Consider the following 23711-nt stretch of genomic DNA (forward strand, 5'->3'; position numbering starts at 1 on the left):
TCTCTGGAGACGACGAGGTTTTCGGTAAAATATATTAAGATCGAGTCGACAAATCGTCCAAACGAACGACTAGGTGGTAAGAACATGGTGGTGTGTGTATGTTTTTTTTATTGATTTCATGTATTTTTAATGCATTATTTATAAAAAATATTAGCATTCTGCATTCCTTCTCTATAAGTGTGGGAAATTTCATACTCTTTTTTTTTGTATCGCTTAGATGAGTGAACGAGCTCACAGCCCACCTGGTGTTAAGTGGTTACTGGAGCCCATAGACATCTACAACGTAAATGCGCCACCCACCTTGACATACAAGTTCTAAGGTCTCAAGTATAGTTACAACGGCTGCCCCACCCTTCAAACCGAAACGCATTACTGCTTTACGGCAGAAATAGGCAGGGTGGTGGCATCTTGAGATATAAGTTCTAAGGTCTCAATTATAGTTACAAGTCTCAATTATACTCCTCCGTCCGTGCAATTTTCGTAAGTTTTTGCTTCACGTATTAATATATGGATTAGGAACAATTACAGGTTGTAAAAGCTAAAAACCTGGATATGCCTTATGCTTCTATTAAGTTGAGAAGCATCTCAGGAGTGCAGACGTAGTACGCGACAATGATAATATGTATAAATAAACATGCACCTTTATGCTATGAATTCTTGAAAGCTGATGTCAGATTAGTTTCTCGGTAGCTCGCATAGATTAGAACAGCGAATCACAGATGCGACTTTACAATAATTACATTCAAGTTTTGCGTTTAGAATACTAATTATTGGCATGTCAATTGAAATTTAAATTTTTTGGTAGCTGTGAGCATTCTTAAGAACGTGCGAGAGGAGATTTGATTTTAAGTCGTTTTTATTAGCTTGATATAAATGGAAAGGAATCAATGAAAGTCATTTTCACAAACTTTGTCGTATTAACTTGGAAATATATTTGTACAGGAAATGTTTTTTATTTATTTTTATTTTTTTATTGCTTAGATGGGTGGACGAGCTCACAGTCCACCTCGTGTTAAATGGTTACTGGAGTCCATAGACATCTACGACGTAATGCGACACCCACCTTGAGATATAAGTTCTAAGGTCTCAGTATAGTTACAACGGCTGCCCCTCCTTTCAAACCGAAACGCATTACTGCTTCACGGCAGAAACAAGCGGGGTGGTGTTACCTACCCGCGCGGACTCACAAGAGGTCCTACCACCAGTAATGAAAGTACAAGCGATAGATACTACTACTATATTGAGGCTCAGGATAGATGGTCTCTAAATGTCTCAAGGAGTGGGAAGATTCATGTTGTGATGTCTATGTATTTATTGCATAGACGCGTTAAAGATCTCGATTCATCTGTTCTTACCTATTCACCAGCAACCATTGCTTTCATAATGCATGTGCTGCTACTCGCCTTGCGAGCTGAGATCTATAGGTTTGTGGTATGATACCAAACCCTTCATATGTGAAGGCGTGATAGCTTCACAGCAGAACCCACCACCGTATTTCAGTATCTCCGAAAGTTATAGTAATATGACCGACGACAGTTTTTCTTTCCTACCAATTCTGGTAAATTTTTTTTATTATTTTTTTATTGCGTAGATGGGTGGACGAGCTCACTGCGCACCTGTGACACCAATTACGCAAATTATAATTTTGCGGGTTTGTTTTTTATTACACGATGTTATTCCTTCACAGTGGAAGTCAATCGAGAGCATTTGCTGAGTACGTATTTCATTAGAAAAATTGGTACCGGCCTGGGATTCGAACACTGGCGCATCGCTCAACACGAATCCACCGGACGTCTTATCCTTTAGGCCACGACGACATCTTTGACCTGACCTGTTTAACCGGACGAATAGGTGAGGCTCTAACCGGAGAACTAGTTGCCAACACTAGCCCTAGAAAGAGCTTCGCAAAATCTACCACCGGATCGAAAACGCGACCCACTGAGGAGATCAACAAAACGAAAAAAATACTTGAAGTGCGTTCTCTGAATAATTCTAATCTATGTCCAAGATTGTCGTGTCAAGAGCGGTTGCTATTTCAAGCGGCACTCGTTGCGACACTAACGGTATTGTGTTTATTTTGTTTATTAGAGATAATTCGCTATGTTGAAAGCGAAACTGCCCGCGGTAAAACTGTTCCGATCGTGTACTTTGGTTTTATAATGACGTATTTCGTTACGGTTTAAAAGATGGGACAGCCATTGGTGCCGTACAATTAAGATTAAGACCTCACCTCTCAGTATGAGGTAATTCACTCTTATGATGTCTAACGGTTCTAGTAACCATTTAATACTAGATGATCCCCGAGTCATATATCCATCTAGTGAAATAAAATACATATTTTAGGTTAGGCGCGAAATTCTGGAATTATATAAGATTTTATTGCAATTATATTTGTTTATTTATTTATTTTATTTATTACACTTCATGTAAAATTTACATTGGCGGACTTAATGCCTGAGGCATTCTCTACCAGTCAACAGTTTTCTACCAGTTTATATATTGGATTAAGACAAATAATACTGTTTATCACGGTAAATGACATGGCCGGGGCAACGCCGGGTATATCCGCTTTAATAAATACGACAATGTGTTCGCTTGTTCGTCATTGTTACTGATAGTAGGACGTATTGTGAGTCCGCACGGTTAGGTACCACCGCCCTGCCTATTTCTGCCGTGAAGCAGTAATGCGTTTCGGTTTGAAGGGTGGGGTAGCCGTTGTAACTATACTGAGACCTTAGAACTTATATCTCAAGGGGGGTGGCGGCATTTACACCAGGTGCGCTGTGAGCTCGTCTATGTACGTAAGTAATAAAAAAAAGAGTAGGTAGGTTTAAAAAACAAAGCCGCAAAAATAGGCAGGTACGTTGCCCATGATCCCTACCTACCAGTTACTTTATCAAACAAGCCCGCTTACGGTGACGTCGTTTAATAAAATGTTTAATAACAAAATACAACGGAACTCTGCCAGATTGCATTTTTACAACTCCATCAAATTACCTCGCGCAGAGTGGCGAGAGCCCGAACGGTCATAAAGAAACGGACGAGATATAAAGCTTAGCTTATTTAGATAACGTTTTACTGACTAGCTCTAAGCCCAAGTCTGGTCCTGCCGCGGTACAGGTTTATATTTGCTCTGACCATCATACGTCCGTCTTTATGCATGATGCAGGGTCATCTCGGCGGCTTTTGCGTTTAGTTTAAGTTATCTAACTTTATTCTATCGGCCCACTTTTTTTATTTTCTATTCTAGTAACTTCAAGGGGTTATTCTAGATTCACAGGTGAGCTCACGGGCTCAAACCGGGAGTGTTGCTAGCACTGGCCCTAGCAAGAGCAGTGCTCGCAGAATCTACCACCGAATCGGAAACGCGACCCACTGAGAAGATCCGGCGAGAAACTCAGTGGGTTGTGTCTATGGGTTAATTTACACGGCGAGCCCTTTGTCGCAAGCGACGGGTTCGGCGAGGACGGTGCTTGAGGTTCAGCCCACAGACGTCCAGTGCCGGACATATGCCTCCCCCAAGCCTCACCACAAAGATCGATCCTGTGCTGCTTGCAACCAGCGGAGCCCTCCGCGAACCTCAATAGGTCGCCGGTTCATCTTGTGGGAGGCCTAATCACGCTACGTCTTTCAGTACGTGGTCGCCACTCAAGAACCTTTCTTCCCAACAGCCATCCGTTCTACGAGCAATATGCCTTGCCCACTGCCTTATTATCTAAGTTTTAACAAAAATTCGCAGCCATTTTGAAAAGTGTCACGTTTTATTTCTATATCCCGATATTACGGATTTACATTATAAATATATTTGTGTGTCTGTTGAATGCGCAATTTAGATATCCGAAATACCTGTAATTTATGTTTATGTATAAATAATAATTTAAATAATAGGTTTTGATGTAACGTGTAACTTTAAATATAAAGCCAAACAATAGCAGTAATATGTGTTTTGCTTACTATATTATTATATGAACAGCTTGGGGATTTGTCACTTATCGTAGAAACAATTCATAATGACGTAAAACATTATCTTAAATTAACTCTACTAGCAAATACTAAGCCAGGCAAGTGAGATATGCTAGAAAATGGATAAATACCCGCATTCTGTGAACATAAAAGGCTTATTGGACAAGATCTAAATCACGTAATATTCCTAATTACTTTACGTGATTATTTAAGTTTTTTTTGTTTTTTATTTTCATATCATTAATTTTACGTTTTATCACGTCATTAAAGTTAACAGTAAAACTTTGCAGTGAACGAACTGGACGACCGCTCACCTTCATCACCTTGGCTTTTCTCGGAACTTTGACTCCGAGTGATGTCACGACACGCCAACAGGATTAGATATTCCATACAAGCATTGTAACTTGTAGGTACGTCGAATAATGGTTATATGATTTATGTGGATATTTTTCATCGAATAAAACAAGACGATTTTGATTTTTTTTAAATATTCATTAAGATAGACGGCAGTGTGAAGTAGGAATGCGTTTGAAGGGTGGGGCAGTTGTTGTAACTATACTGAGACCTTAGAACTTATATCTCAAGGTGGGCGCCGCATTTACGATGTAGATGTCTATGGGCTTAGTAACCACTCAACACCAGGTGGGCTGTGAGCTCGTCCACCCATCTGAGCAATAAAAAAATAGCTCATTTAAAACAAAATTAGATGATTAATCATACCTGCTACGGGAGACAGCTTCCGCATGACACACCATCGCGATTTCCACTGGAAACAAAAATTGCTGTTTAGTATTTCCTTTGTTCACTAAAATTACAAAGGGTAAGATTGCGTTATTATCGGAAGAGATCGTCAATACCAGAACCCACCTTGAGACATGAGGTCAGAGAGAATGATATTGTATTGTAAAATAGTTGTCTCATCTTTTAAACCGAAACGCAGCACTACTTAGATTATGACACTATTATCTCAAGGTAGGCGGCATTTGCGTTATAGATGTCTATGGGCTCCGGTAACCACTTCACATCAGGTGTTTTACGTTTTAAATATTAATAAATAATAGTTTAAAAAATCTTACAAAATACGCTTTTATAGAAAATCCAACTAAAAAATAGAAAATAAATTTTAATAAATTTGAATTAAAAGTAGTGTAAGAAAAAAATATTTTATTGTAAAAAAAGCGTGGGGTGCTTTTCAGGATATTATCAAAATAACCCTTCTACTCATATATATTCATAAAATATTACACTATCACCTCTTACACAATTTTTTATTCAAATTTATTTACTATTTTTTAGTTGGATTTTCTATAAAAGCATATTGTGTTTGTTTTTTTAAACTATTATTTATTTTTCATCTTTTAGTTGAATTTCAATTTTTTCTATTTTTTTTTTAATATTGAATTGTCATCGGTCCTCAATAAGTATACCAAATTTCTAGTTAATCCGACGTTTTGAAGGGGATCAAAATCATGTTCAAAGATTCCGTTGCAAACATACATACGTCTGAAGCTAATAAAAGCGTATTAAAAATCATGTTGTGTAACTAAATAGACTTAATTCTTTATAACCAGTTAGCTATTTCAAAACGTACGTACTTGTATTACGTAAAAAATACGATAAATGCATGTATTATTTCAATGTCATTTGCGACGCTTCAAAACGTTGCCAACTCGCCGGCGATAAAACACGGCAAGCGAGAGGTCGACATGTTGCGCCACTGTTGCCGTCCCGTTTCGTCGCCGCAGCCGTGTAGGTTGACCGTGAATTTATTGTGTGTATTTATACAAAACAAAATATGACGCGCAATAGTAATATTAATGTTGAATCAATTATCCTGAATAAGATAGCTTCTCCTGACTTAAAAAAACAAAAAAAGTTGATGAATAAAATAAAGTTTTTGTGAGAATAGTAACCGTTAAATATTCCCTTAAGACCCATTAAAACCTAAGTGATGAGTTTGGGAACACTTTTATCAGATAATCGTAACCTAGATCGACTGGTCGACACAGAAAATGCTTGAACATCTATAAATTATCTATAACATTTTTCAGAGCGATCAATTTTTGAACTAAAACAAAGATATGTAATTACATTGAAAAGCTATTGCTGGTTTATTTATTTATTTAACACTTGAAACCAAAACAACGATAATTACATTGAAAAGCTATAGCTGGTTTATTTATTTATTTAACACTTGAAACCAAAACAACGATAATTACATTGAAAAGCTATAGCTGTTTTTTTTTAAATTTAATATTTGAAACCAAAACAACGATAATTACATTGAAAAGCTATTGCTGGATATTTTTTTTCAATTTAATACCCGACAATATTTTGGTCACCCCATTCGAACCACAAAAACGGTCGCGTCTACAACGAATTGCGCCATACTCGCGCGACGGCAGACTCCGCCATCTTTAGTCGGCCGACACGCGCTACGAACAACGCACGTACAATAACCGACTTTTGTCGTCGATACCATGAGAATAACAGATGTAAAATCGGAAAAACTCATAGAGGCCGTTAAGAAGAGACCGGCGTTGTATAATAAAAGTGACACTATGTATTACTGTCAGAAAAAGAACAAAATCAAATTGTGGATCGAAGTCTGCCAAGAAGTGTTCAGTAATTGGGAGCAAATGTCAGCACACGAAAAAGTTGAACTGCGTATGTGATTTTGATCGTGAAATCATTTAGTAATTACTAGTTTAAGCTCAACGGCACGATACTAAACTAATTAATGATGGGTAGTACAATAAATGTAAATCTACCTCTAGTGTTTATTTCGTTGAAATCAGAGGTTGCAAGCAACTCCTTCAAGATTTGGGTGGAATATGGCAATGTTTTTAGTTGTTGAGCTATGCAACCAAAATTATGTGTTCAATTGTATTTCGGTTATGCAACCGGTCTATCCAACCAATATCTTTGTCAAAGTTAGGTTGATTCATGACCAATAATGTTATTATGAACGCAGACTGGGAGCGACATCGTCTTTGTTGCATAAAAGTTGATGAAGAGGAAAACTGAAAAATATGAAACTTTTGTATAATTCACTTATTGGTGACACAGAAATCGTGTATTGAATCTTGTTAGTTAGATTTTGGATTCAATATAAATAATGAAAATAGTATTACCTACATGTATGTATTAGATAATAAGGTGGTCAGAAAAAAAGGATTAAAATCTAATATGAATGGTTCTTAGTTAAGCTAAGATTCATTAAAATTCACGATCCCTGCTGACTTTCTTTCTAAGCCGCTTTGAATAAAGCTATTTATTAAGTAGAAGTGTATTTTTTGGTACAACATTAGATTTTATAAACTACATTAACAATTTTATAGCAAATATCCTTGTACTGAAGTCATACGAATCGACCATAAACATTATCGATTCAATAAGTTACGCAACCTCAAATAAAATTTAATATTACACCAACAATAATTTATAATTCTTTGTTGCACAGGCCACGAAATACTAAAACGCTGGAAGAGCCTCCGAACGTGCTTCTCAAGGGAACTATCGTTACAGAAGAAAGAGAAACGCAGCCTCGAAATCGATCATGAACCGATTAAAAGACGTAAAAAGTACGAATACTTTGGTTTGATGTCCTTTTTACTTCACCCGGACGCAATAGGTGAATTCGAAATAACGAAAGAGACAGACGAAGAGTCCTCTGATCCTTTGGATTGTATGAAAACTGAGATTTACGACGAGGGACAAACATCTAAAGTAGAAATAGTTAATGAAAGCGTCAACAATCAGTTTCAACCGTTCTACGAACGAAATGAAAACGTTGACGAGAAGATTCTGGAAATATTAAAAGAAATGAAGAAAGATGAATGCGACGAGGACAGACAGTTTATGTTGTCATTAGTTCCAAGCTTTCGGAAATTAAATGATAAGCAGAAGTTTGAAGCTAGAATAGGAATGTTAAAGGTCCTACAAGAGATAACGTTTCAGGAGAAAGAGACTCTATGATAGTTATGCGAAAACGTTAAAGGCATAACCTCGAAAGGCTAAAAGGAAGATATGTTTAAAAGTAAGATTTAAACGAAGTTATAGTTTCCGGGTTATCATCGTGTCAAGAACGCTGTAATAGCGCGGCCTCATTAGCCCACTGAGTTTCTCGCCGGAACTTCTCAGTGGTTCGCGTTTCCGATCTGGTGATAGATTCTGGGTAGTACGGCTCTTGCAAGGGTTCGTGTTAGCAACATCGTCAGGTTTGAGACCCGTGAGCCACCTATTAGTCCGGTGACGTTGACATGGTCTCTCTAGACCACCAGCTTCGGTAAAAAAAAAATCAGCTGCGCAAGCATATTAAGGACTATGTTTCGTACAAACTCCTGTTGTGAAACATTAAGATACTCGCAGATATGTATGTCCACAAGTCTATGTATATCTAGAATTATTTTAGATTTGTTATTAAAAACAGTTGAAGGAAACATAAAAGCTTTGGCAATATGTCGATGATCTTTACGATCCAATTGAACTCGACATTATGGTTGGCTGTTATTGGCGAAGAGAAAGTTTAATACACATTGGACGATATGATAGATTGCAAGTCAAACTGTAATTTCATCCAAACAAATTGGCAATGTTGAGTTGCCGTTGTCATCAGAAAAGGAATACGAAGACATAATAAATGTAATTAAAATAAATGTTTGTTTCATTACTTTGGGGTTTTCTGTTGCCATATTTTACGTGCGTTATATTAGGTACAAATGCTAAATCGGTTTTTAACCACAGAGAATGATTTGCGAAATTTACGAAGGTGTGATGAAACGGCAATAGTGAGTTGTTAGGAGAAAAGAAAAAAAAGCCAAATGCCAACGTCCTCCCACATGATCATAACGATGCTAATCAACACTTAAATATGAGCATCCGTGATCATGACTTGTTATAAACGATTCTCTGAATTTAAATTAAGTAATAAGAATTCGCAAATGTCTACAATCTTTGAAAAATATATGATACCGATAAATTTCTAAAGAAATTAATAATAGAAATTAAACTAAAAATAGAAAAACATGGACCATTAGTTAAATTTATTCATGTTTCCGATTATAGGAAATGAAATGTGCGAACGGAAAACAATACCACACTTTTTTTATTAAATGTCCCGCCGCGGTAAATTACTTGGAATGGATTGTGGAAGGGTTTTATAAATTGTGTTTATTTTTATTTCATTTGATGATCGGATCGGTTCCCACTTCATCTGATGTTTAGCGTTTGTCGGATGTCATAGATAACGTAATTATGTGTCTATATAATTATAGTTATATGTGTCTGTATAATGACAGAAACAGGATGGTGGTACCTCTTGATGACCCACATCACAATACTATCAGTGTTCTAGCTCAAGTTTCTAGTTGCATTTTTTACCACACATGTTTTTACTATAGTATTACATTTTACTATAGTATATAGTATACTATGCAGTATACTACAAGTAATAGTATACCTGTATAATATACCTATAATTAATACATTGAAAATTTAATTAGGTATACTGGGTAAGAACGAATGTTGAAAGGCGATGCTTGATTACTGTGCGAGATAAATATGAATAAAAGTGGCCTGCCTATATTTAATTATCTTTTGAGAAAAAAAAAAACATTATTATAAATAAATTTAAATTTCCTATTCCAATGTTGGTCAAAGATAGCCACAAATTAGCAATTCTTAATTTGAAGTTTAATTGAAAAATCCCTCCGGAATAACAATTTTCAAACACTTCTCAAAAGATCGAAGTTCTCTATTAAAATTTCATCTGCACCTACTTCGATTAATTCGTTAGTGATCAATAACTTTGGGAGTGAAACGATAAATTTTAATTACCTTATTGAGTTATCAATCAAACTTTTACGTAAGTTGCAAGCGAAATACATAACTAATGAATATGTTTTTATCTTTTTATTTATTTATTGCTTAGTTGGGTGGACGAGCTCACAGCCCACCTGGTGTTAAGTGGTTACTGGAGCCCATAGACATCTATAACGTAAATGCGCCACCCACCCTGAGATTCTAAGATCTCAGTATAGTTACAACAGTTGCCCCACCCTTCAAACCGAAACGCATTACTGTTTCACGGCAGAAATAGGCGGGGCGGTGGTACCTACCCGTGCGGACTCACAAGAGGTCCTACCACCAGTAAAAAGTATCTGTAACTTGTTTTTTTTTTTATGCGCGTTACCCTGACGAGTCATTGTCAAGGAGGCTTATTTGCTTTTTTGTCAATTTTATTTTTCACTATTTGTAATGTTAGGTTCGTATTTCATTCTTTTATAATTTTCGTTTCTCTGCTTATTATTTTATATTTTATACCTTTGCCTGCATTTACTTTCTTCCGATACATTTTCATTTTTAACTTCTCATTCTCATTACATTGTCTAAATCTGTTACATTTCTCATTGTACATTTAACATAATTATTTTTACATTTTCTTTTTATTTTTATTATTTAATCACTACATTTTTAGCTTTAGGCAGCGGCTTGGCTCTGCCCCTGGCATTGCTGAAGTCCATGGGCGACGGTAACCACTCACCATCAGGTGGGCCGTATGCTCGTCTGCCTACAAGGTCAATAAAAAAAAAGAAAAAAAAAACATTTTAAAAATTACATTATTATAATCTTAACTTGATTCTATGATGTCTTGGGTTGTACCCGTCGGGCTGGTACCACCGATCTATCTATTCCTGTCAATCAATCGTGGCAATTCGAAGGGAAAGAGTTGTTATGATTATCTTTGACCTCATTTCGTAACGTGTGCCCTAAACTTTCCCAACCAGTTGCAACAAAAACAATACGTATTATGTGATATAGAGAAATAACATGTGACTAATTTGGTCTTAACACGTTGAACGCCACAATCCACCAAAAAATCGAGTATCTCCATTAAGACCACGGTGCCCACCGGTGAGCCTTACTGAACTGTTCGGATCACGTTCAAAGAATTTAAATTGAGAGTCGTGAACGCTGCCTCTAGAAAGGCTCATATTTTGAATAAAAAACTTAGGCTAGACATTATTTCCTTAAAATATCTATTTCTTTTGTAGTCCTATTGTTTAGTTTTGTCATTGATACGCTTTTATTAGTTTACATCTACATACTTATCTTTCGTCAATTTGCAATGTAATTTTCACGAACTTCAAGACGACCTATTAACTTCAAAATTTTCATCAAGAACCGATGACAAATGACCTAATAACCAGACAGGGTTAGAGTAAAAAAATTGACTTTTATAGTTTAATGTGTTAAATAAGGCGTGTTTTTGAAGTTTTTTTAAAAACTATTTCTACTTATTTTGCCTAAATAACTTGACAGCCGTACGCTACAAATAATTTTATTATCTGCGATTATCTATATAATACGGATCCGGAATGTGGAATACCAAAATCAGTTAGCGTTACCGGAAATCCTGGCATTGTGAGTCATTCGTTATTTAAGCAATTACAGTATTATCGCAAGACTATTCACTATCATGATAAGAACAGTAGGCACTCAAGATTGTCGAGTATGCATTGTTTCAAACTGTCGCCGCTATTTTCAATACCAATATTACTATTGAACGGTTTCTAGGAATGTTTTTTTCAATTATAGTGAGTTCTCATGGTCATGAGTTCGAAGGAGATTTTACAAACGTGACATGTTCGTGTATGGCTCCCAAGAAACGGCTGAGTCGAGGTTAGGCACGTGTCATTGTGGTTTCTGTTATTTTATGCCTTGCACGTTACCATAGATACTTTTTTTCCGACCTAAGCGTTGGCAGCCTAAGGGGTTATTCTAACTATGTACGGATTAGTAGGATAGCTCACAGGCCTCAATCTACGCCGAAGTGCCGCCACTGCTGTGGCTGCGACGAGGACACGGTGGAGTGTAACGCCGCGTCCTCGTCACGAAGATTGTACCGACCGTGGCGGCTACGATGCTAAGCAGTGACGACTCTTAGCAGGCGATGCTCGACTTCTGCGAGCCCACTTCCCTCTCTTCTTCCCTCTTAGCAGCGTACCTCCGCTGCCAAACCAGAGGTCGGAAGAGGGTGTTCGTCCAGCTCCGACCTCTGCGAGGAGGCAGTCTGCTCGCATAGATTGGACGCTTGGGCAAGAATGTACGGAAATCGCTTAGTCCCTTGGGCCCACGTTCCCATCATAACATCTGCAGACCGCCCAGTCCCAACTACCACGCGCGCCCGTTAGACGCTGGGACTTCGTAGACTTGCTAACACCAGCCATAGTAAGAGCAGTGCTTTACTGAATCTACTATCTAATCGGAATCGCGTGCAAAGATCAGACGAGAACATCAGTGGGTTTTTCATCACATATAATATAGATCAAACATTTTTTGACTTCACTAGACAATCTATATTAAATTTTAATAAAATTTCAATGATAAATTAATTTAGATTCAAACCTGAACCTTCTATCAATGACATATATAAATGTATATGTTAAATCGATTAGATATCGAGTTATCTGTGTTCTCGACAAACAGCCCGTCCACTTTATATCGATTATTTAGAAATGATAACGTCGATAGAAGTTTTATACTTCAATGTGTCCATTACATTCTCATGGGAGAGTAATGAAATTTGAATAATTTTTTTATTGTTTAGTAGGGTGGACGAGCTCAAAGCCCGCCTGATGTTAAGTGGTTACTGGAACCCATAGACATCTTCAACGTAAATGCGCAACCCATCTTGAGATATAAGTTCTAAAGGCTCAGTATAGTTACAACGGCTGTCCCACCCTTCGAACCGAAACGCATTACTGCTTCACGGCAGAAATAGGCAGGGCGGTGGTACCTACCTACCCGTGCGGACTCACAACACGTCCTACCATCAAAAATGTTTACTAATGTGTACCTAAATGTTTTATGTAGGATTAAGACAGAGATTCTGTAAGTTATGGTTCATGTACTTTAATTAATCTGATAACTTCACGTCTGCGAGCCTCCAATACACCGAGAAAAAGTGTTGTAATTAAAAAAAGGATGCGTGTACTTATGTACGCGCGTAAGAAGTTATACTTTGTTTTTATTAAATTTATTTCTTTTTTTTATTTAAATTTTAATCAATTTGAAAAAATAATCGAATAAACAATATCCTCAAATACGCATATTGGACATCCCTTTTCTTGACATCGTATAAATTCGGTAATTCTCGGTACGGTTCGGAAAGTTCACCTGCGATTTAGTGGGCAACTTCATTCTGTTAATTATGTATCACGGTGCGCGCGCATCGTAAAATTTCACTCTCATCAATTTTTCATAACGCGCCTAAAGAAGTATAACTTCAAAAATTCACTACATAAAAATACTACGACAATATAATAGCAAATCATTAGCAGTCTACTTTTTACAAATTCACATGTAGGTTACAATTTTATGTCTTTCATTTCTAATTCTGCTAGTGTCTGTAGCTCTGCGTTCCATGATGGCTATTTATTCAATTTATGTTGATGATTTGCGATAATTGGTTACAATAAAACCGAGAGCTCTTTTGAATTTATGTTATAATTATGTTAAAGAATACCTTTTTTCCATCGCGAAATTTCACGGTGCCCTCTATGATAGAAGTGGCGGGACTGGTCTCCGCCATCTTTGGATCCGAATGTCACGTGATGCGACCGCAGCGCCACCGTGGCAACATTATGAACTAGTACATCATCTTATCACAACACACACACTTTTGCTTCCACTGAACGTTTTTCACTTTATCTGAAACAAAAGAAATATTATTTTAGTATTATAACATTCTAATTACGAATTATTTTAATCTTAATAAAGTTTAGTTAAAATAAAGTATTAAAAATTGTTGTAAAGTTTTTGTTTGGCTAAAAGGGCAAAGTTCAGATATTTGGGTCCACAACGTGGATGACGCCACTGAACAAGGGATTCTTACAGCTATTAATCTGTTAAACCCGAACCTAGTAATAGTTTCATGGCAGATGAGCGCGATAACTTGACCCATGCGGACTTAGAACAGGCTTTAAGACCCCAAAAAGCAGATTAAGAAAACATTTGGAATTGCAATCTGACTGGTTCTGTCCACACAATTTAAATATTTAAATCGCCATCATTTAATCCAATTATTCTTCGTTTAACACGTTTATTCAATCGAATAGCGATTATCACGTAAAAGCGGTTGACCTTCGCTATCCACGTAGATCGGTCACGGATTCTTTGGCATCTTACCAAATTTTTTTTGTCACAAAAACTGGCATTATTCGTTTAACGCGGAAATTTTTGGTGCTTTGTTTTTGTGTTGTGATTTATGTGTCTATTATTCGTGAATTGCGTGCTAGCCGCGAGCTCTTACTTCCTCGTCAAGCCTCTGTGATCGAAGTGGGAGATAGAGAAACGATGCGTAACTTTTAGACAAGTGTATTTTATTTTTGTTGGCACATTAAACTTTATCTAGAGACACTGACTACTTGGCCAGAAGGTTGAATAGGTTAGAGACGCGGCGGACTAAGCACACATAGTGAAGAATGGAAGTATGAACTTTATTGTTCAATAAGGGCCTTTAATTGGAGCTCCAAAAAGTTCTCGGAACAAACATCATTATTAAAATCGAAACAAAGAAATCTTGTTTGTATTGGAACAAACAAATTGAACTTGGTATAAGTTTAAAATGAAAAAAGTTTAAGGTTATCGATATAAACCTCAAGAAGATAACAAGCGGTGAACTTTTGAAATCTAATATTTGAAGCTTTTTTTGTAATACCCGGAATCCGAACAGAATACGGAGGATAGAAGCGGTTTCGGAAAAGATATTAAATCGCGATCAATATCAATAATGTGTCAAGTAGTCTTAAGGTCAAATATTCTTGTAGATAAATTATTTTATGCATGTGTGCAGTTCCTATTAAAATAGTTTGGAGTTATGACCTGTAGTTTATAATTTTTATCAGTCACTGAAGAAAATAAACCCTAATATAAATTGATATCTTCATATTGTTTTCCTTTATGCGATATGTTGCGAAAGGGTTATTTATGTAGAGTATTGATAATATCTGATAAACCTATACCAGATTTTTCTAAGCTAGATAATAATATGTTTACAGAAAATAAGAATTGATTAAATTTTCAAACAAAAATTTCAATTTTTTTAATTAAAGAAAAATTCAATTTCCGTAGTCCCCGGGGACAAGTCATGTTGTGGCGTTGTCATCATTTAAACGATTGTAACTTTGACGTCTCAAGATGTAACAGCATCATCATAGTCAGTTATTTTTGGCAAAACAGTCGTGGTCATGTGGAATTCTTGTTTATTGACAGATTGACAGATGTTTTCCATAGTTGGCGAACTGAGGCTTGGCGCACGCACTCGTCAAGTGGGGTTTTGGTAAGGTCTTTCACCTTATCAGTCCAGCGCATGGGGCTTCGTCCACGAGAAGATGTAACAAAGTATGGTACGAAACCTGCTCTGATATGTCGCACTGAATGTGATTGTTCTTCCCCAATTTAATCAAACGATCGGACCATTTTAATTCTTAATCCTCTCAGAGCTCGCAATATGCATTGCGGATTTAGTGCCGTAATCCATGACCATATGCGAAATATTATTTGGGGTACGAATCGGGCTTTTGTCAATACTACAATAGTGTGACGTCGGCTCTAGGACTATGCCTAAACTAAACATGATGATCACGACTTCAAGTTTTTTTTTTTTTATGATTGAAGGATTACTGGTGGCCCGGAGGCCTTTCCAGTTTCACCAAGACAGGTGGGCGAGCAAAGGCTCAGCCAGGAGGGGTGGGATTTGCTAGCAGCTACCCGAGCGCCTCCGAAGGAGACCTAACAGCTCAAGAGCAGCTGCTTCGCGAATGAATCTACTACCGGATCGGAATCGCGACCCGCTGAGAAGATCCGGCGAGAAACTCAGCGAGCTGATGCATGGGTTAGGGACTTCAAAAGTCTAATTCAATGATTCGTACATTTAACATTAAAACTATTATAATATTACTGTTAATCTAGTTTCTGCTGTATGCTTTTCATTATTCCCAATGTTTTGAATGCTTTACAGCTTCCGTTTTTGAGGTCACGGACGACTAATGATTCTTAGATATCAATGATTAACATCAATTTCATTCATTAATAATAAAATCTTTTGTTTGTTTGTTTTAGCTGGTGTAATTTCTTTTCATAATTTCTACGGTGCTTTTCGAAAAAATAAGCAAGTTAGGCAAGAATCATTGCGTAGTGTTTTTTTTAAATCTTCATAATGTTATTGCTCCCTCGAAAAAGCTGTTCGTAAGCACACGTGAAGACAATTGATGGATTGACGTTATTTGTGACTTTTGACGCCTACATGGTAAATTGCCTGATGATTGTTTGTTTACTTGTCACTGCTTTCTCGTTAGAATTTTAGGTCTCAGTGTCAATAAAAGTTTGTCAAATTAGAACCCAATAATAGGTTAAGACATGACGTGAAGTAAGCTGAAAATAAAATCTTAGAAGCCTAGTTTTGACCTTGTATCTCCATCGTCTGTCTATGATCAAGAAGATTAATAGACTTAATTTAAACTACTTTTTTTACAGGTTCGCATCGTGTTGATTATTATTGTAGTATTGTTCTGTTCTATTATTCATTTCGAAGACTTCACAATTTTACTGGTCACGGACTGCTGAGGAATTATTTGTCGACATTTTAAAATTTTGCTAACTACATTCTAATCTATACTAATATATAAACCTGCAGTGGTTTTTACGGATGTCCCGTTATAACTACTGAACCATGCATCCGATTGACTTGAAACTTGGTAGGTATCCATGTAGAAAATAGATGTAAGTATTTAATGGATAGGCTAATATTTATATGAGTGTTGGACTGCCTAATAATAATGGCAATAAATAATAATGTTAATTTTAAATGCCCAGCGAAGCGGGCAAGTACGGTTAGTATTGTATAAAAATTATTTTATTTACATTTACTAAAAAGGACAAAAGTGTTAAAAAATACGTTTTATAATACGAGGAGTAAAAGGCTATTTGGTATTTAAGTAACATTTTTGTAAATTTACATCGTGTAATAAAAATGAAACCCGCAAAATTATAATTTGCGTAATTACTGGTGGTAGGACGTCTTGTGAGTCCGCGCGGGTAGGTACCACACCGCCCTGCCTATTTCCGCCGTGAAGCAGTAATGCGTTTCGGTTTGAAGGGTGGGACAGCCGTTGTAACTATACTGAGACCTTAGAACTTATATCTCAAGGTGGGTGGCGCATTTACGTTGTAGATGTCCATGGGCTCGAGTAGCCACTTAACATCAGGTGGGCTGTAAGCTCGTCTACCCATCTAAGCAATAAAAATTAAAAAAAAAATACATGAGAGCAATACTTAATTGAAAGTTTACCATTTGGAAAAAATTGCATAACAAAAAATACTTCTTCAGCTATTCGAATCGAGTAAACTCAATTGAAGTTCAATTAAAAATATTAGCGTCTTTTGATGCAAATATTTATATATTTCTTCTGTGTGTATGTTTGTCACGGAACTCCTCCAAAACGGCTGGACCGATTTGAATGTTTTTTTTTGTGTGCATTTGGGTGGCACCCGGCTTAGATTCAAAAATCAGCCCGGCAGATAGCGCTACAGTCGGTATCTAGGTTATTTATCTCTACTACAACTAAACGCCTGCATCGACTTGAATCAATTTTTGCAGGACAACGTCTGTCGGGTCCTCTAGTACAACATAAAATGCACTTTCAATTGCCAAGATAAATATCGCTTATTAAGCGAAATGTCGCTTAAACGAAATACTTTTTTTTTATTGCCTTTGTAGGCAGACAAGCGTACGGCCCACCTGATGGTAAGTGGTTACCGTCGCCCATGGACTTCAGCAATGCCAGGAGCAGAGCCAAGCCGCTGCCTACCGCTTAATACTCTCCACAAGCCTCGTTTGAAGAAGGACATGTCATAGCGCTCGGGAAACACCGTGGAGGGGAGCTCATTCCATAGCCGGATGGTACGTGGCAAAAAAGATCTCTGGAAACGCACTGTGGATGACCGCAGTGGCTCCAGGTAGTATGGATGAACTCTACTCCGGTGGCGGGCGGTGCAATGGTAAAAACGAGACGTTGGTATCATCTCGAACAATTCCTCAGAGCACTCCCCATGGAACATGCGGTACAAAATACAGAGGGAACCGAAGTCCCTCCGCAGACCCAGAGGCTCCAAGCAATCCGTGACTTTCACTCGTCGAATATATTTACTAAACGGGAAACCGAAGAAAATATTAAAAATTATGAGTCATCCATAATCATGTTTAAGTAACACGGACACATATTGTCTACACAGATATTAGTCCCACGTGTACAATAAAAACGTATTACAAGGGAGTTTCGGGGTTTCCCCGATTAATACCGCTTCCAAAGCCAAACGTATAGATTGAAAACGAGCTTTATATATACAGGATGTTTGTTATAATTTCACAAAACTTTCGAACACTTCTCAGGAATAATATTGTTTAAAACTACGTCTAAAAAGCTTTCGTGCACGAATTAATAATTGAACTTAATTTTTAACGCAAATTTTACAGTATTTTAATTTATTTGATGGTATCCGTTAAATATTATTGTACATATTAATTTGTTAAGAATATTCATAGAATAAAAGTCATTTGTATTCATAAAATGTACTCCTAAAGTTGATTTGTGGAAAACAAAAGCAGTGTGCTCAGAGCCTAAAAAAATATTTCAAAAATACAACGTTATTGTGAAGCTATGTAAGCGTTTCTAGTAATTATTACTGCTTCCGAGAAAGTCAAGGAATGTAATTAACATTGCAACAAGCCAGTGATTACGGAACAAAGTAATTGAATTAAATTACTAAACATAAAGTAATAGTAGAGGATTCGGATAATGATTTTATTATTATAATACTTTGTTACTTGGATTAGTGAACGAGCTTTTTTTTTTTATTGCCCTTGTAGGCAGACGAGCATACGGCCCACCTGATGGTGAGTGGTTACCGTCGCCCATGGACTTCAGCAATGCCAGGGGCAGAGCCAAGCCGCTGCCTACCGCTTAATACTCTCCATAAGCCTCGTTTGAAGAAGGACATGTCATATCGCTCGGGAAACACCGTGGAGGGGAGCTCATTCCATAGCCGGATGGTGCGTGGCAAAAAAGATCTCTGGAAGCGCACTGTGGATGACCGCAGAGCTGGCGGGTCGCCTGATGTTAGTCGTTACCGGAACCCATAAACATCGTCAACAGCCTTAAGATACATTCAAACTAAAAGGTAATTAATGTGGTGATTAAACAATTTGCACCATGCTGTATTTATCTGTTAAGCACAGTGCTCATGATATTACCATGATTGTGCAGAATGTGTTCGATTATAATTATTACCGTTCGCCCCCGATAGTAAAGCAGCTGTGCACATAATATGACAAATATGTATAATATATATTACTCACGTAATAACTTACGATAAATGTATTATAGTCGAAACGTTCGCATAATTAATAGAGTGACATTGTTGTATATCGAACGATTGCTTTTGTGTGTGTGAGTGTTTTTTTTTATTTCCTATATATGCTGATAGCCTTAAGAGGCTATTTTGGCTTCACCCTAACGTGTATAGGTGAGCAAACGGGGCTCAAACCGGAGTGCTGCTAGCACTGACCCTAGGAAGAGCAGTGCTTCGCAGAATCTACCACCGGATCGGAAACGCGACCCACTGAAAAGATCCGGCGAGAAACTCAGTAGGCTGTGTCTATGGGTTAATTCGTTCGTCGAGCCCTTCGTCGCAAGCGACGGGTTCGACGAGGACGATGACCGGACTTTTGTGTGAGTGTCGGTATCTATATCTTATCTCTCATAACGGTGACCACTCATGATTCGGAAGATCTGGTCACCGTCCTCGCCGAACCCGTCGCTTGCGACGAAGGGCTCGGCGAGTTAATTAACCCATAGACTCAGCACACTGAGTCTCTCGCCAGATTTTCTCAGTGGGTCGCGTTTCCGATCCGGTGGTAGATTCTGCGAAGCACTGCTCTTGCTAGGGCCAGGGATAGCAACCCTTCCGGTTTGAGCGCACCTACACGCTAGGGTAAAGCTGAAATAGTCTCTCAAGGCTATCAGCATAGGTAGGAAAAATAAAACATTCAGAGGACCGTACTTGCCTGCCTGCCTGCAACGACCACCTGCCTTTTTTATGTCTGTTTATGTTTAAATTGGTAAATAAACATGCCCCACTGAGTTTCTCGCCGGAACTTTTCAGTGGGTCGCTATTCTGATCCGGTAGTAGGTTCAATGACGCACTGCTCTTGCTAGGGCTAGTGTTAGCAATTCCCTCAGGTTGAGCCCGTGAGCTCACTTACTGGTCCGCGTGAAGTTGGAATAGTTCCATAAGCTAGCGACGATTAGGTAGGGGAAAAAATAAATAAAAATAAACATGCATGTGTAAAATAGGAGTGATCTTATTCTCAATTTTAACATTGTAACAACGTGCATCTGCCTTGAATAGCGTCACACAAAAAAACTGTTAATTTCGCACCCACTTTGGGAGCACAAAGGATCTTTGTGACTTCTTGCATCTGCCGTTGATAAGACGTTAGTGATGTGCATTTGTGTTGTCGATATTATCTATAAGTATTGTTATTTTTAGTAACGTTCCATTTAAAACTTTGAGCTCAAGTCTGAAGTTTCATTTTTTTATTTTTTTTATTGCTTAGATGGGTGGACGAGCTCACAGCCCACCTGGTGTTAAGTGGTAACTGGAGCCCATAGACATCCACAACGTAAATGCGCCACCCATCTTGAGATAGAAGTTCTAAGGTCTCATTTATAGTAACGACGGCTGCCCCACCCTTCAAACCGAAACTCATTACTGCTTCACGGCAGAAATAGGCAGGGTGGTGGTACCCACCCGCGCGGCCTCACAAGAGGTCCTACCACCAGTAATTACGCAAATTATAATTTTGCGGGTTTGATTTTTCGGTTCGATTTCAGACGATGGTATCAGTTTCAACTGTTGGAACATCCACAGCCAAATTGCAACTTCAGGTTCGTTTCCTGTATTGTCTTGGTGCAACAGGCATGCATACAGTCCATCGCACTCTACTTGAGTTATTTAGACATTATTTTATGTACCACATCCACGCCAAATTAAAATTTTATCATCCTTGATATTACTTTAAAACGGGGTTTGAATGAAGTTGGTTAGGTAGAAGTAATGACTGTAATTAGTGATTTAGTACGATTTATTTTATTCGCGGGTAGTCTGCTCTTAATAAACTACCCGCAGTATTAAGTCTAACTAGTCTTCTATGGAGAAATCATTTAATAAATATTATAAAGCAGAAGAGTTTGTTTGTTTGAACGCGCTAATCTCAGGAACTACTGATACGATTTGAAAAATTCTTTCAGTGTTAGATAGACAATTTATTGAGGAAGGCTATAGGCTATATATCATCACAGTAAGACCAATACAAGTGGAGCACCAATAAAGAGTGTTTCAAAATAGAGATTTAAATAGCTTCCTTAACATTCTATATTTAAATTTAAATTAAAAAATATTTTCACTTTCTACGTAAATGAAGTGGGGGGTAAAATTTAGCGTTATGCCAAAGTAACTATTCTACGCGGACGGAGTCGAGGGCAAAAGCTTGTCATTAAATAAATGAATAAAGAAATACGTGGTAAATATCCGTTAAATAACAGTACTAATAAAGTGTTGTTTTTTCAACAAAAAGTCATAATAAGGAGTCGAATAAGCTTTAAACAAAGGGCCAGAACGATGTAGATCTCGTAAAAAAAAAATTAGGTCAGTGCCCTTCGAAGACCTCTCCAGGGATAAGTGGGTTTCGATATCCGATTGACTTTGTTTTCGTAAATTGTATGTTAATATAATTTAGGTGTAATACACGCCCTCATCCGGAAACGAAATTTTTAGCTACGTAAAATCGATTTTCTTTCGTATTCTATAAGAACATAGTTGCCTCAATATTTAATGTTATTTTTGTTTTCTACAGAATTTATTTTGAATTTTTCTATATTGAAGTTAGCTTTGATCGAAAATTGAATAATACGTTAATTTATTTTAATGGCGTGCAAAGTAAGTAATTAAATTTTGGATAATAAATTGTTTTATGTATTTATTGTGTACGTTACAACGTGAAAGCTCCCTTGACACATAAGGTCTAAGTCTCAATTTTGTTAAAAACCCCCATTCGAGTCGGATTGTATGTCCGCGGAAATACGCAGGATATATAATTTGTTCATAACATAAAATGGCGCCGTACTTAAATTAATTAGGTTTTAAAATTTGCCGGTGTGTTTTTTTGGACTGACTAGATGGTACAGTAGTTAGCTGCCCTGACTATTGCGCCCGAGTCGTGGGTTCGATTCCCACAACGGGCAAACATATTTTATGTAATGAACAGGTTTTCTGCTCTTTGTGTGCGTGTTTTTTTATATTTAAACGTGACAGAGTTACGTATGTTACCAGAGTATGTATGTACCAGAGACTGACATACATATGGTACTTATATACGTATAAATATAAACCACCATATGTATGTCAGTCTTTGGTACCCATAACATAGGGAGATCTAGTTTTTAGGCCCAATGACCGTGCAAAATTTGTTCCCAGTTATTTATTATTAATATACATAAAAAAAAAAAAAAGATATTTTCAAATCTCTTCGAAATAACATTTCCAACACTATTTTCGATACAACAGATGGCCAGGGGTGTCACGCTTCGTCTACTACAAATAATATATTTTTTGTGACATTCCTTGACGGTCCATTAGTGACAGTGATAAATATGAGAATGGAGTGAACTACATTATGTATACCGCGTTCATTCAGATCATTGCACGTTTTAATAGCTTAATGATATCCCAGTTAATTTTGAACTAGTGCTGGATATACTAATCGACGCTTGAAAGGCAAACGTGACTAAGCGACAATAACTACTTTGTACATAAATGATGGGCAATAACCATATTCGATGCGCAAAAAAAAAATTATATTTCTAGGTCTATTAAAATTATTTCAATCCTACAGCTAGATTCGTTAAAATATAATTTTTTTCAGGTATTTCAACTTTAAATTAGTCTACTGTAAAGTTCACGCATTGGCGCTTAGTCACGTTTGCCTTTCAAGCGTCGTAATGCAGTTCTAAGATAAGTCAGGCATGACATATTTTAATGTGCCAAAACTGTAAACTCATTACATTGATTTTACAATTTTGGCAGCTATGACTTCGAACTTCTGAAGTTCGAAATCTTTCTAATGCGTGTTTATAATATCGTTGATAAGAAAACGAGCATACAGAACGCACTATAATTATATTACGTACATGACACTGTCGAACCCATCAATCATATTCTTCAAATAGAAAATATAATTGCAGGATTATTACGCACGACATCAGTACCCACAATTCATTTACCAGTTCCATATTCTGTAAGAAATATATTCGTACTTGTAAAATAAGCAAAGTAATTAGTCTTATGAAGAATTTTCATCACATTGGCAAGCAACATTAATATTAACATTTTAATCAAAGCACACAATTAGGTCTTTTATGTTTTGTTGAAATGTAATAATGTTTATGATTGAAATTCATTTCTTTTAACAAAAAGTACAACACCAAGAAAACTATTTCTAAAAAAAAAAAATTGGTGACTCTCAATGGCTGGTAAGCTAATCCTTATATCCGTTAGTGAAAGACAGCTCTTTTAGATTCCCTTTGTGTGGCAGCCCTGCGATCTATAACTATTGTATGGACCAA

At 37.1% G+C, this 23711-nt stretch overlaps 2 protein-coding genes across 2 annotated transcripts in view; one reads left to right on the top strand and one right to left on the bottom strand.

Moving 5' to 3' along the window:
- Positions 1 to 23711, bottom strand: part of LOC101745809 (protein Dok-7) — a 175867-nt gene that overhangs the window by 114236 nt on the left and 37920 nt on the right. The window contains exons 2-3 of the mRNA XM_038019164.2: positions 13493 to 13677; positions 4684 to 4729 (exon numbers count right to left, since the gene is read on the bottom strand). Of these exons, the coding sequence (XP_037875092.1) occupies positions 4684 to 4729; positions 13493 to 13558 (112 nt within the window). The 5' untranslated portion in view covers positions 13559 to 13677. The remainder of the gene's footprint in view (positions 1 to 4683; positions 4730 to 13492; positions 13678 to 23711) is intronic.
- Positions 6336 to 8621, top strand: LOC101737675 (uncharacterized). Its single transcript, XM_004924339.5, has 2 exons — positions 6336 to 6630; positions 7427 to 8621. Exons 1-2 carry the CDS (start codon positions 6444 to 6446, stop codon positions 7939 to 7941), a joined length of 702 nt encoding a protein of 233 aa, XP_004924396.1. The 5' UTR covers positions 6336 to 6443; the 3' UTR covers positions 7942 to 8621.

The sequence above is a fragment of the Bombyx mori genome, chromosome 3 (genome assembly GCF_030269925.1).
Source record: "Bombyx mori chromosome 3, ASM3026992v2".
NCBI classification, from domain to species: Eukaryota; Metazoa; Arthropoda; class Insecta; order Lepidoptera; family Bombycidae; genus Bombyx; species Bombyx mori.

Bases quoted from the DNA above. Each gene is read 5' to 3' on its own strand.
- LOC101737675 (XM_004924339.5), top strand. From the start codon at position 6,444: ATGAGAATAACAGATGTAAAATCGGAAAAACTCATAGAGGCCGTTAAG. The intron at 6,631-7,426 runs GTATGTGATTTT...TTTGTTGCACAG, and splicing joins ACACGAAAAAGTTGAACTGC to GCCACGAAATACTAAAACGC.